Below are 13,356 nucleotides of genomic sequence, written 5' to 3'. Positions count from 1 at the left end.
GCCGCCGGGCCGGGCACCGCCGTCCGGGCACCGCCGCCTGGGCAGGGGCAGCATCTCCCAGGGCAGGGCGCCCCCCGGGCGCGCAGCGGGGACCGCGGGCACGAGAGCGGCGGAGGATGCTCCGCGCTCGGCTCCGCGCAGCCCCGCGGCTGCTCCGCGCTGCCCGGGGGCGCGCGGGGGGCGCAGGTGAGTTACTACCTCCGCACGTCAGGGAGCTGCTGCCCGGGGAGGAGGCGCGGACGGGACAGCGGCGCAGCCCTGGTTTAGGATCCGCCCGCCCCTCTCCAGGGCTGGCGGCTGCGGAGCTGCCCGCGCCCGGCGCCCTGAGTCACCGCGGCCGCGCGCGGGCCCAGCCCCGCCACGGCCCCCCTGTGCTGCGCGGGGTGGCGGGGCCTGCGTTTGGAGGCCTCTTAATAGCGGCTGTTTTGCCTCGGGAGCTCTCATAGTACCTGCCAAAACACACTCATTATCGCGGCGTCTGAAGGGGCTCATCGAAAAAATTATAAAAGCCAGGGAAAAGGTTCTGACTGGCTTCATTGCCCCTGGATTGGGCCCATAGCCCCGTTCCGTTGATCTTCAGCTTTCCCCAGCCACAACCCCCTTGTTGCTGAGTGCTTCAGCAGCATTAGTCACTGTCACAACATCCCGGAGAAGTTATTTTGCAGCAGGGAAAGCAGGAAAGGAAGGCAGTAAGGGACTGCTTGCTCTTTGCCATGTTGGCAAAGCCAGCAGCTCACCTGCTTTACAGTGGCAGCATATCAAAGCATGAGGGAGCGCTCAGATGGCAGCCAGCTAATTCCCTGCCCTTATTATGCAGCTCTGCTTTTCCCGTGGGTTGATGTTCCACTGGAGATCTCTTCCCTTGGGCCCCAGACCCTTCAGTCTGAGACTGAAATGAAAAGCTGTCTTTTTTTTTTTTTTTTTTTTTTTTTTTCTCCAGATCAACTATTTGAGACCGCACTAGTCAGGCTAGTGGTGCAGTCAGTTGCACAACCCAGCTCAGAGATTCTCCAGGCAGGATGGCCGTGCTTCTGGGTCCAGCCTTTTCCCTAATGCAAAGTCCTTGCTCCTGCCAGGGGAACAGGGATTCAGCCAATTTTGTGGCACAACTCAGCTCCCAGCTGCCCTGCAAAGCAAGAGCTGCACTGAGCTGCACAGGGTTAACAGTGCATGGCAATTCTGGGAGCAGCATCTGGCTTAGGGAGGATTTTCAGTGCCCACAACAAAGTACAGTAGTCTCATAAATGCAGGGCGTGTAAAAGATACTGTGTTAATAATCCYGGGGCTAAGCTCCCATTTATGAATAAAGCAGGCTCAGATTGGGAAACGAAGCCTGTCTGGCATGAACCTGATAGAAAAAAGGCACTCAAGTGTCTTTGCTCCCTTGAGCTGTGATTCTGCGAGTGTCAGCAAGAGCCTGGATGTGGCAGGGAGATCCATCAGGTGACCGCGAGCCCCGGTGTCATCCTGCCAGCCCATGTCTCTTGCTGCTCTGTCACTTGAGGCAGCCTTTGCTCAGTGCCTGCGTACGCTGCGAGACACAGTCACCCCATCTAGCAACCGGTGAATCATCCTCAGAGTCTCTCTTATAGCACAGAAATCGCATTCACAGATGGGACACTGACATAATTGGAACACTCTTTTATAGCATTCCAATAGATATTCTAACTGAAATGTTTCATCATTCATTTTTTGAAATAGCCAAGGATAATAATATCCTAGAACTTCTTTTCCACTATTGGCTTAATCTATTTTTCTTAACTATGATATGTGCATTCCTTTGGTTTGCACAGCAGACTTCGGGACTTAATAGGAACACGGAGATATGAGCAATTTTTCCATTGTCCTTCCTTGCCAAACCACTCTGAGTATGAAATTGGGGGGTAATATCTCTGACTCAACCCGACCCCAAGATTGAATAGTAGGGTGCGTGCGTGGGTGTCTCTTAAAGGACGTACCAGAATAATGTTTCTCTTCTCTCTTTTTTTTTTTTCTCTCTTAGCCCTCCCCATGCTCCAGACCAAGCAACTAGTCACTCACAGTCTGAGCTCATTTTAAAGAGCTTGGATTAAGTCCATGTGCAAGTTTTAGTTGCCTGTTAAATTTCTCATGCCTGCCACATACACCATTAGAGCACTTAGATCTTGAGACAGTTCTACCCAATATTTTTTCTGTTTTTTTTTAGCTGCTAAATGGAAGTTTTTAATTTTAAATATATTTTCTGTCTTTTTTTTTTCAGAAGTTTAATATAGGAATATCACAGTATAAATTATCATCTGATCCACTTAATGATTAGTATAATGAACATATTTCCGAGATGATTTTCTAAAACCTTCTTCAGTTTGGAACCTCATGTGTTTGCTTGCATTTGTCAGGTTACTGATATGGGGAATACAGTACGAAGGTACAAGTAGCAARTGAATCATAGTGAAGGATGGCTTTAGCTTACTGCAGCAAGTCTGGACGCTGAGATATATGTTAAGCTCTTCAATCGTGATTTGCATCGCGCTAGAAACTGCTATTTCTTAGGTCTGTTTTCAGCCTCCTAGTACCTGGGCAGTTCAGCATTCACATACTTTTAAAGTTTACTAAAGCGAAGCCCTGCCAAAGTCAAGCAGGGATCCAACTATGTGGAAAAGGCCTCCTTCCATTCTGCAGTTCCCTGAAATGGCAGCGCTGCCGATTTCCAGTCGTGCTCCGTGCAGAGGCTGCTGTGAGCATACGTGGCTGCAATTTTTGTTACAGCTGCCAAGGACAGATTTTGCTTAAGATCTTGAAACACCTTTCTGGCTCATGAATGCAGCTTTACAGAAAAATAGGAGTTAATTCTGACTCCCACATCTCTAATAGGAGTGTTAGGAACTCGAGCAGGGTYGTGGCCACAGGCAGGGGCTTGTGACCACATTGGCCTTTTGATGGTGGTAGTAGAAGGGTCTTTGAAATGAAGGGTCCTTGCAGAAAGGAAAGGTTTCTGGTATGAAGAAGCCTGAGATTTAGGGAAACCAGATAGTATTTCCGGTCTTTGGGCAGTGTATCCTAGCGTTTCACTCCAGCCCTAATGGAAAATAAGCATTAGGAAGTGTTTGTCACATTGTTTGGGTTTTTGCTTTGATTTGTGTTGCGTGCTTTTTCTGAGTGCATGTGTTGAACTGAAGAGTCCACAGACTAGTCTAGTAGTGTTCCTGCCTTTTCCTCCATTGCTAGCTATTAACAACAGGCTGTGGGCAGTATTTCTAAGTTATGTCGCTGTAGCAGCTAAAGCTTAAACAATTTATAATGCTTTATTTTCACTGTTGGCCAGAGAGCACGTTTTGGGTCTCGGTTAAAAWACACTCAGCCCTTGGAGGTCTTCAGAGCTACAGCTGTGACTCAGCCCGAATTCTGCAGCTGCTCAAACCTAGGAATGGTTTCATGCATCTCTAACATTCAGGTCGGATCTGTATTTTGTTAATTTAGACCATTTCTGCTCAAAATAACCCATTGGTACCTTCTAGCACAGCACACAGAGTAGATAGCATTATAACTCACACTTCTTTGCACTTGRAGCCAATGAAAACTGTTATTCCTAAAGGCTGCACCATCGTAGCCACATGGGGCCAACGTCCTTACGTGCCCTGGTGCATGTGTTGCAGAAGGGAGCAGGGGAATCTGCTCAACCGCACGCCTGCCGGGTAGCTCTGGACATCTGGGAAGCTCTCCGTTGGGCGAAACAGTTGGATCCTACGAGCTGAGCTAATCCATACGTTTGTCCAACGCTTTTCTCATTGCTGTCTTGTCACCCTAATTCCTCGCCAGTGTGAGAATTTATGATGGCATGAAATAGCAGTGGAACTATTTGAAATTACATGGTCATTTTGGAAAGCAAAAGGTACATTTTCCATTTGTGGAGCGTTACTAATTCTAGGAGTAGCTAAGGATACGTTCGAAACTTAACGTTCTTAATAGATTCGCAGGCTGGTTAGGAAATAAAGGATAAAGGCTACGGTAAAGATTCAGCAGAAATTTCCCCAGACTCTCCTGCCATCCACCCATATCTTACTTAAAAAAAGGCCTATGTTATTGTTCATGGCTTTCCTTTTTGTGGCCAGTATAAATTATGCTATCCAATCATGCTCCATGTGTTGTTAGTTGGAAGGATGACAGCTCCCTTTAGTGCTACGCCAAAATCAGCAAGTATGTTTAGTTTTTCTAATGAATTTTAAGTAGGAATGCAAATGATAAAAGGCCAGTTCTCCAACAAACAGTAAGCATCACTTTCAAATGGATATATAAATATGTCAATTTAATATCAATATATTTTCCCTTCGAATTTAAGCAGCTTAGTATGAATGGGGCAGAGCGAGGCGAGCTCCCCAGGTGCCAGTGCGGTGGCCCCACTGCTGCAGGTAGCCAAGAGAGAGGCGCCGTGGCCGGTGCGAGCGGGGAGCTGCTCCCCGAGCCAGCGCCCCGCGCAGCCCTCGGCGGCGTGGCAGCCAGTGAGTCRGGCTCCAGCTGGGGCTGCAGCAGAGCGGGCGCTGGCTGCGTCTCAGCGGAGCGGGAAGGGGCGGCGCGTGGTGCGAGAGCGGCCGCCGGGCCCTGCGCGGGCTGCCCACGGCGTGGAAAGCCGGGGAGCGGCCGCTCCTGGTTGTGTTGGCAGGGCGCGCGGGGAAGCTCGAGGAGTGCCGTCCAAGGAAGCTATTGTGTTACGATGGATATTATGCATTAATGGGAGAGAATATTGTCTTTTTAGTCCCTGCTGAGGGAAAATATGGCCTCGGTTGCTGCAAAATTGCTTGTTAAGCTAGGGGCTGCAGATCTAGGGTGATGGGCTCTTCTGTCTCTGTTTAAAATGCACTCCAGTACTGAACGTATACGGATCATATTGGAATAGGATTCCTGGTATTGACAGGTAACCCAATCTTTATTTAAATGTCTTAGTAAAAAATCTAGCAAACTACATGTGCAAGGTCGCCTGCCCTTTCTGAAAGTCTGGTTTCCCTTGGYGCCTTCCACGAAAGCAGTGGTGTCCTAAGGCCTGGTCCCCCTCGGATGATCCCCGAGCCGCGTGCAGCCCCAAGGCAGCGCTCGTGCCGTGCAGTGTCGCCGCTCGCCAATAGGTGCCTCTAACGCATCCCGTAGCTGCGCGCGGAGGACGCGCCTGAGACCGGGGCTGCTGGGCTTCTTCTGAAGCTCCATGTCAAAGCTGGTTTGAAAGGGTAGGAAAAGTCTGTTCTTAGATCCTAAACTGGCAAGGAGAGAGGAACAAGAGGTGAGGAGGAGTGTACTGTGTCAGCACTTGTGTGGCCATATTAACGATGACAGTGACAGGGCATTAGCCAAAAGGTAGAGATCCTGGATTAAGTGTGCTATTGTAAAGACTTAAAGAGTGTCCTGGACCAAGCAACTTTGAGTCTGCTTTGTAAAGCACATACCTAATGCTGTCATGCCAACAGGCCCAGCAAGCAAGGGCAAAGTTGAAGTAAACACCAAAATATTTCTTTAATGATCTTGGACCCCCTGCCTTTGCCTCCCTTCCCTGCTGCAGACTAAAACTTCTCAGACTCAGTCCTGGTGACAGCAGCCCGGGGACTTAGACAAGGGCTGGATAAGCAGGTGACTGAGGGAACAGAGACTACTGAACACAGATGCTCTGAACATCCAMATTCAGGATCCCCAGGCACCCTGAGTGAATTCACTGTGGTGAGGAGCGGCCGTCGGGAGGAAYGACTGGCACTTGCTGATGTGCTTGGAAGAGGCAGTGAATAGGGCCAACGTGGCAAGGGGGGCGTGAGGCCCTCGGGGAGCTGGCAGCGTGGCCGGTAGGGACCGTGGTGAGAGCTGTGCAGGGCCTGGTTTGTGGCACGGTGTTTCCGAGCAAGGCTGGGGATGAACGGGCACCTTGTGCCCTGTGTGCTCTGTGCTTCCGAAGGGGCCCGCTTGGGAGAGACTGGCTTGCTCTTGCAGGAGACGCATCCAGAAAACCGGCAGCTGCCTGGAATGAGAGGCTGGAGCACATGGCAGGGGATGCACGAAGGCTGCAGAAGGCGAGGGAAAAGCCTGGAGCTGTTGGAGACCCTGGAACCCACATCGGCGAGGGACCTGCTCGCTGCGGAGCGGGAGGCTGTGCTCGGCCTGGGAAAAGGGCGGCCGCTTCGGGAGGCTCCTCTCGCCGCAGCTCCGCGTGAAGCCCCGGGGAGCCGCCGCGGCCGGTGCCGGTGCCGGTGGGGCCGGGCCGGGCTCCTCCTCCGCGGGGGCGGCCCCGGGCGGCAGGTGGCTGCTCGGGAGCAGGAAGCGGCCGCGCTGCGCTCGCCGATCCCCTCGCAGCCGGCGCCGGGCACGGGCGGACCCGCTCGCCTCGCGTTTTGCCTCGCTCTCCCTCCGCCGCGCTCGCCCCTGCCCTCGCGCCCGGCGGGGAGCTCGGCCCGCAGCGCCAGCCCCGCACGAGCCGCGCGCCCCCATGAGCGCTGCGGAGCCGGCCCCGCAGGAGGGGGCACCCGGGCCCGGCTCTGGCCCCGGGCCCGGCTCCGAGTCCGAGCCCGGGGCCGGCGCGGCCCCGGCGGGCAGCCCGCAGGAGGAGTTCGACTTCTCCATCCTCTTCGACTACGACTACCTGAAGCCCATTGAAGGTTGGTGCGGGAGGCGGCGGCTCCGCGGCTGCTGCGCGGCCTGCGCTGCCCGCGGCTCCGGGACCGTCCCCTCCCGGGAGCCCCGAGCGAAGCGGCGGCCCCGGAGCTGTTGTCCCAGCGCGACCGACCCGCCCGGCTGTCAGGGAGCGGCTGGGCCCCTGCACCTGAGCCTAAACTCTCTAAACAAGAGCCAGGCTGCCTGGCGCTTTGCAGAGCGGCACTGCAAGCACGCCCTGCCTCTCTGGATGGTAGTGCTGTGTGTTAATGTCGCTGAAAAGGTGAAGTTTCCTGGCCTGTAAAACGCAGGTTTTGGTGAATGAGGCAAAGCCRAAGCAGACGGGACCCAGTGAAAAGGATCGCCGGGGTTTTGTGTCTTAGATACGCTCGCGGTGAAGAGGTGGCTCCTTGTTAAGAGTGTTTCCTTGGGGTGTTTGGCGGGATGGGGCGTTCCTGAGGGACGGCGCGGGAGAAGGAGCCCTGTTAGGCCTGAGCTGTGGTGGTGCTTGTAAAGCAGAGCTGTTGCTGAGTTTTCTTGTGTTTACTCATTTAAGTATATATGTCAGTGTCAGGATGATTGATTCATCAAATCTACAAAGTTGCGCCTTCTTTTAAGGTTTAATGCAGATCAAAACTTGTCAAGGTAAATCAATGGCAGGCAGAGGTCAGTGATTTTAATGAAAAAAAAAACATTAAATCTCTGTGAAAGCTTCAGATGCTGCTTTTCTTTATGGCTTTACAGTAGAGACGACTGCTGTGAAGCCTTAAGTGGGAAGTCCCACAAACTATAATAGTACGTAGGTGGGGGGTAGAAAGTTAAATTTTCTCAACCGCACAAGTGCAGAGCAGTGTGTGCTTGTAGCAGAAGTAACTTCCTTCTTAAGCTGCTTTCGCCCCATTTGAATGACTGGTAACCGTAATTAGCAGTAATTTTGTTCATTCCAAAGATGGAAATCATTAGGATACGAAAAGATCACAACCCTATATACCAGCATGGTTAATCTGGAGAACATTGTCACCCGCTTTGAAAAGACACCAGCTCGAGTCTGTAAGCAATCCAGTGTACATCCGTGACCTTTAATGCACAGAAGATTAAAGCGTGTTTACACGAGAACAGAAAATGTCAGGTTTTGAGAGGGCACTTGATGCACACGCTGAGCTCCTGGCCTCGTCTGAACTGACAGGGAACACGAGGCCTTTTCTGAGGGGGATTCAACACGGAACCGAAACCGTAGGGGAGTCTGGGCAGCCCAGGGCTCCGCTCCTGTCCCTCCCCTCAAAGACCTGCTGGAAGAGGCTCCGATTTCCTCAGTCTGGGCTGCTCCACCCACCATTCACCAGGTCCTATAATAACAAATCTCCATAAACACGCTAAAAGGGGTTCTCTTTTTTTTKKTKKTKKTKKTTTYYWARGRAAAAAAAACCCTACATTTCAGTCTGTACAGGTAAATGAGGAGGCAAGTTGATCTTTGATAAAAATGTTTTTTTAAAGGCTCTGATTTGAGAGTTTCTATTTAAGCTCGTGTTTTAAAAGTAGGGTCTATATCGCAACTTGTTGCCATGGAAATACCAGAAATATCCTTACTGCAAGCGGTTGGCACTCACCAGTGCTTGTGTGTGCCTGAGACAACAGGAACATGGACTGCTATAAAAGCAACAGGGGAAAAAAGGGTAAATAAAAATCCTACAGTCAATATTATTAGTATTAGATATTCCTCTTTAAGCCAGCCATTTCCATAAGCCAGAGTGTTGTACAAAGTGCCATTTTCCATGTGCTTTTTACTTCTAACTTTGCTTGCCAGACTTTTATTAGCTATCTTCCTCTCAGCATTTTCAAACCAGAAACATCTGCTTTTAGCAGGCTGAACTTGGAGACGTGTCCAGGTGAACAGGCAGCAGCAGCTTGGCAGGCCAGGTATCTGTTAGGCTGCGTTTGGGATTGCAGTTATTCCATGAAGATGTTTTCTATGCTTTAAAAAAATATTTTGGATTAATTCCCTGGACAGACACATGTGGAGATATTGTCAGTGGTATCCCAAATTTTATCCTGTTTCAAACTTGAAAGGTATTGAATCCTTTCTTTTTTCCTCAAAGATTGACAGAAAGTGGTTATAGGTAATGAACTGCCCAGTCAGGTTATAACTTCTCTGGCTTCAAACCCTATATCTATAGATTTTTTTTGTCTTATTCCTTTTTTTTTTCTCTTTCTCTCTCTAATACAAAGCTATTAAAAGGAAGAAAAAAAGAAAAACACTAGCAGCTCAGTCCTGGCAACTGGCTCAGTAACACAGGGCGCAGTGTTCATCCCTACAGTCAAGAAACAAATATGCACATGTAATAGAGAATACCCGATTTCACTCAGGAAGCCGACTTTCACTTTAAGCTTCCAAGCAGCTAGTGTAAATAAGAGAATACAGAGCTTTTAAAAAAAAAAAAAAAAAAAAAAAAAAAAAAAAAAAAAAAAAAAAAAAAAAAAAAAAAAGAAGAATCCAGACTGGCCGCTTGAAATTACAATGCAAACCAGTAGCTCCAGTGAAGTTACAGGAGTTGTGCTGTAGCCACAACCAAACTTGTGCCCTGCGCTCCTTGGCTCCGCTGGCCTCCAGGATCTATCTTTAGCTTCTCTTAGATGCTGGTTTGTATAAACTCGCCGTTGCTCTGGTGATCTCTTATGCCCTAATTACGTGCTAATTGGCAAGGTCACATTTGGCGACTGAGCAGCTTTGAAGTTACAGCCTTGTTTAAAGAGGAGGGGAGGGTCCCTGCGGGTGCCTGTGCAGGGAAGTCTCTCAAGGCCAGGGTTTGCAGTGGGTTTTCCTCTCGTCGTGTTTCAGAGGTGTGTGGGAAGGAGGAAGGGCTTTGTGTATGTGTGCATTTTTAATCAATAGCTTTTTAAAGGCCTTCCAAACATTCCCCCCCCCCCCCCCCCCCCCCCATGGAAACGTGCATCTGGAGGGATGTGCATCTCTTTCCCTGGACATGGTGCTCCAGGTGCTCCAGAGGCTGCTCCAGCAGCAGGCACAGAAACAGCCCCCAGGACGGTCCTTTGCGGGACAGCTCTCAGGCTGTCAGTTCCCGATCCAAAGGCGCTGGGAAGAGGTGCGAAGGAGGGGAGGCCTCCGTTGCCCTCTGCTCATCGCGCTTCCCGCACGCTCTGGGCACAAGCGGAGGTTTCTCGTGCAGAGCCGCTGCACGTTCCCCTGCTCCTGCTTTGGGAGGTCTCCTCGGCGGGGAAGCCGCGTGGTTCTGCTCCACGAAGGGCTGCGGGAGCTGTGCGGTGTCCGGCCCGTCGCCTCTGCGCTGGCGGCGGGTGAGCGGTGCGGCCGTGCACGGTCTGTGGAGCTGCGGGAAGGGGAGCTCGTGCCCCAGGTCGCCCTTGCTGCGGACGCCCGGGACGTGAGGCGGGTACGGAGCGAGGGCGAAAGTGCTTGTTTAAACACAARCTGTTTCAGCGCAGAGCAAAGAATAATTTAAGTAAACTCAGTTTGTTCCTGGCAAAAAGCAGGGATATCCGCAAGGCCTGCAGAGCTGCCTTGTCCCTCAGATACGTCTGTTGTGTGTGTGCGCCAGTGATGGCATCGCCGCAAGGCCGGCCACGTGCAGTTCCTGCTGGAGGCGGGGGAATGGGGAAGCGAAACRGCCGCCCGTTCCTTGATGTGAAATCGCCCGATGTGCAGAGCCTTTCTGCGATTACGGGAGCCCTGCACGGGCGGGASCCCGCGGCACTGGATGCGCCCGGCTCTCCGGCACCGCTCGAGCCTTGCGCCGCGGATGCTCCGTGARCTGAGCAGGCAGCTCCGCACGGCCCCGGGGAGGGATGTGCTCTGGCTGCAGTGAATCATAGCRTCAGTGTCGGACAATCACAGCATCAGAGGCTGAGGGACGCGAGTGGCAGTTGCTTCCGCGAATGCCAAAGCTCTGATATCAGCGATGCAAAAAAATAACCACTCTCCTCACATTTGGTTACTCCTGTTGCTGCTCCCCCGGCCCCTAAAGCAGCTTTGTGCTGGGGTGAAAAGGGAGATTCAAGAGGGAATTCAAGAGGTCGGTGTGCTGCCCGTCACGGAGCCTTCTGCGTGCTGGTTTGCTCGGCTGGCCACAGGTGCTCGCGATGGCCGGCCATTCCCACCACACTTACATGCAGTTTTCTACAGGTTGTGCAAAATATTCGGAGCAGAAAGTGGCACTTGTCCAAACTCTGTCTTCTTTCTTCATCTTCTTTTGCCTGGGAAAGGTCATCATTTTTGAGGGGGAAACATCAATAAGTAGAGAGACTTTGAACTTTTTCATATTCTCATTGCCATCAGTGGAAGATTTTGCTTTCACRTGAAGAATTAAAACCTGAAAACTAACAGAAACCCCCTGAATGTAACCACCATCTTTCTATGCATAAAAGTTTTGCTACAGCTTCTCATTGCTTTTGCCAGAAGCACAGTCAGCTCCTACCAGGCTTTATGTGTAATGTTGTTCATGAGAAATGCTATCTCATGTAGTGTAGGAGTTGGAGAAAACGCTGGAAAAGTTATTTGAATATTTGAAAGAAACACTCTTTGCCTCTGACACATACTGATCTTTGCCTGAGAGTGAACAGACAGTGCAAATTAACCTCAGGCTGTGGAGCTGTTTCAAACATTTTCCACCAAAAGCACTGAAATCTTAAAAAAATATATGAAATCCTGACTTTATTTTGTATGTTTTTGCATAATGACCAGAACTGTTGAGCCCCCCAGCTAGGGAGTCCATGGCAGCTGATGTGCTGTAATGTGAGACCGTCCCAGGCCGTTTGGGGTGACCTTGGCCCGGCCACCCACCACTCTYGTGGGGTGGTGGGACGAGCTGAGGACTGGGCCCAGGAATCGCGGAAACTGGGAGGGGTTTTTGTGCACCAGGACTGAGTGCTCCGAGTGCTTACTAGTTGTGCTGAATGTTATAATCCCCGTTCGGCCACCGTGTTGTTTGAGCTGGAATTGGAAAGTTGTTGCCTGCGAGCTTAGAGCTGATCCTTTCTATCTCCTCCTTTTCTAACAAATATTTGGGATTGTATTTTCTGATCGTCTGATGCTTCCTTATGTGAGTCTTGTTACCGGCACTTGTTGACATGGTATGGAGCCATACAAATTGTCACACACAACAGACTTTTTTCTTGGCTGGAGTTTGCTGTATAAGTGAGTTTTTTGTTTAGTTTTCTTTTGGTTTTGTTTGTTTTCCCTTCACCAAAACCTGCTTCCCAACCTTTCAGTTTTATGTAATCCTGTCTGGAACCGGTTTAGTGCTGTGATGTTCTCAGCCCAGCTCCTTGTTGACAAAAGCTGACCAAAATCTCACCACCCGTATCGGTGCTAACAGTATCTTTGGCAGGATCGGCAGAGAGGCCAGCAATTAAACGGGCAGAGAAGCCCAAGTGTCTTCTCGTGCTTGCAGGTGACCCCTCTAGGTCAGGCCTCGGGCAGCAGGAGGACAGGGCAGTGTGGAGAAGTTTGCACTGCTGTGGTCCACACTGCATCTGCTCCGAGCCCTTGAGCTTCCCTGGCTGTTAACCCAGTACTTTTCATGAGCATTAATTGTAGTTACAAATAATTTAGCGAATCTAATATTTACCTCTTGCTAGATCACATCTAGTTTATAAATATGCATTTTTTTAATCCATGATTGCTCAGCTTCTGTAGTAATATTTATAGTCTTAAAGAGACCCTTCTTTTTCCAGAAGAACCGACTCCACATAAAACCAACAGCCCACCCTCTGGAGTTACATACGCTCATGATGTCTTGGACTGTGGCCTCAAGCCATGCCCCCTGGCTTTTTCTAGCCTTTCTGCAGATCCCATGGGCAGATATGGACAGCCAGATAGCATAGGGACAACACCTGCGCACCCTGCAAACGCTGCAGGGGCCTCTGCTCCGAGCCCTAGGATTGAAATTACTCCATATCATGAACTGATTCATTCAGGGGGTCCCTTCCGCGGCAGAGACACAGATCTTTTGGTAGAACATCAGTCAAACTCAGCTACCACTAGCCCCAGGGTTACCTTGCCTGTCCCTGGCTTTGAGGGCTACAGAGAACCACTGTGTCTGAGCCCAGCTAGTAGCGGCTCATCTGCAAGTTTCATTTCAGAGACAAATTTCTCTCCTTACACATCACCATGTGTTTCACCAAATAATGGTCCTAGTGATGACCTTTGTCCACAGTTTCAAAACATCCATACTCATTATTCTCCTAGAACCTCTCCAATAATGTCACCACGAACAAGCATCACGGAGGAAACCTGCTTGGGACATCATTCACCATCACCCCGTCCCAACTCAAGGTCTTCATCACCAGGTGCAAAAAGGAGGTACTCTTGCACTGAGCTCTACAATACTCAGCTGCCTTCCACTTCTCCTCGACAGTCAAGGACCCCCTCTCCCCAATCCTCTCCTCGCATCCCTTTGAGAGAAGACAGCTCTTCAGTTACTTACACACAGTTGCCCAGCGCTCCTATTTCCATGGATGCTATGAACAGCCTTCCTACGGATCCTTCTTGTGGCGTTCCCACAAAAATTTGGAAAACCAGCCCTGATCCTTCCTCGATGCCCTCCCACAAAAACAGCATTCCGTGTCACGTCTTTCAGACTGTTGACTTCCATGGGCCTTGTGAGCAAGAGGACAGGAGAAACTCAGCCCCGGAGTCGATTTTGTTGGTACCTCCGTCTTGGACAAAGCAACTGATGCCTGCAATACCTCTCTGCAGGTATGTAACATTCCTGGTATTTTCTT

At 50.7% G+C, this 13,356-nt stretch overlaps 1 protein-coding gene across 2 annotated transcripts in view; it reads left to right on the top strand.

Moving 5' to 3' along the window:
• NFATC2 (nuclear factor of activated T cells 2) overlaps positions 1–13,356 on the top strand; it is an 82,549-nt gene that overhangs the window by 791 nt on the left and 68,402 nt on the right. For both annotated transcript variants that reach the window (XM_026042072.1, XM_026042073.1), the window contains exon 2: positions 12,307–13,330. In XM_026042072.1, coding sequence (XP_025897857.1) covers positions 12,307–13,330 — 1,024 coding nt within the window. The remainder of the gene's footprint in view (positions 1–12,306; positions 13,331–13,356) is intronic.

Source organism: Nothoprocta perdicaria, unplaced genomic scaffold, assembly GCF_003342845.1.
Source record: "Nothoprocta perdicaria isolate Ctin4 unplaced genomic scaffold, notPer1 scaffold_3, whole genome shotgun sequence".
In the NCBI taxonomy this organism is placed as follows: domain Eukaryota; kingdom Metazoa; phylum Chordata; class Aves; order Tinamiformes; family Tinamidae; genus Nothoprocta; species Nothoprocta perdicaria.
Note: the sequence above shows the minus strand (reverse complement) of the source record. Positions and strands in the feature narration are given on the sequence as shown.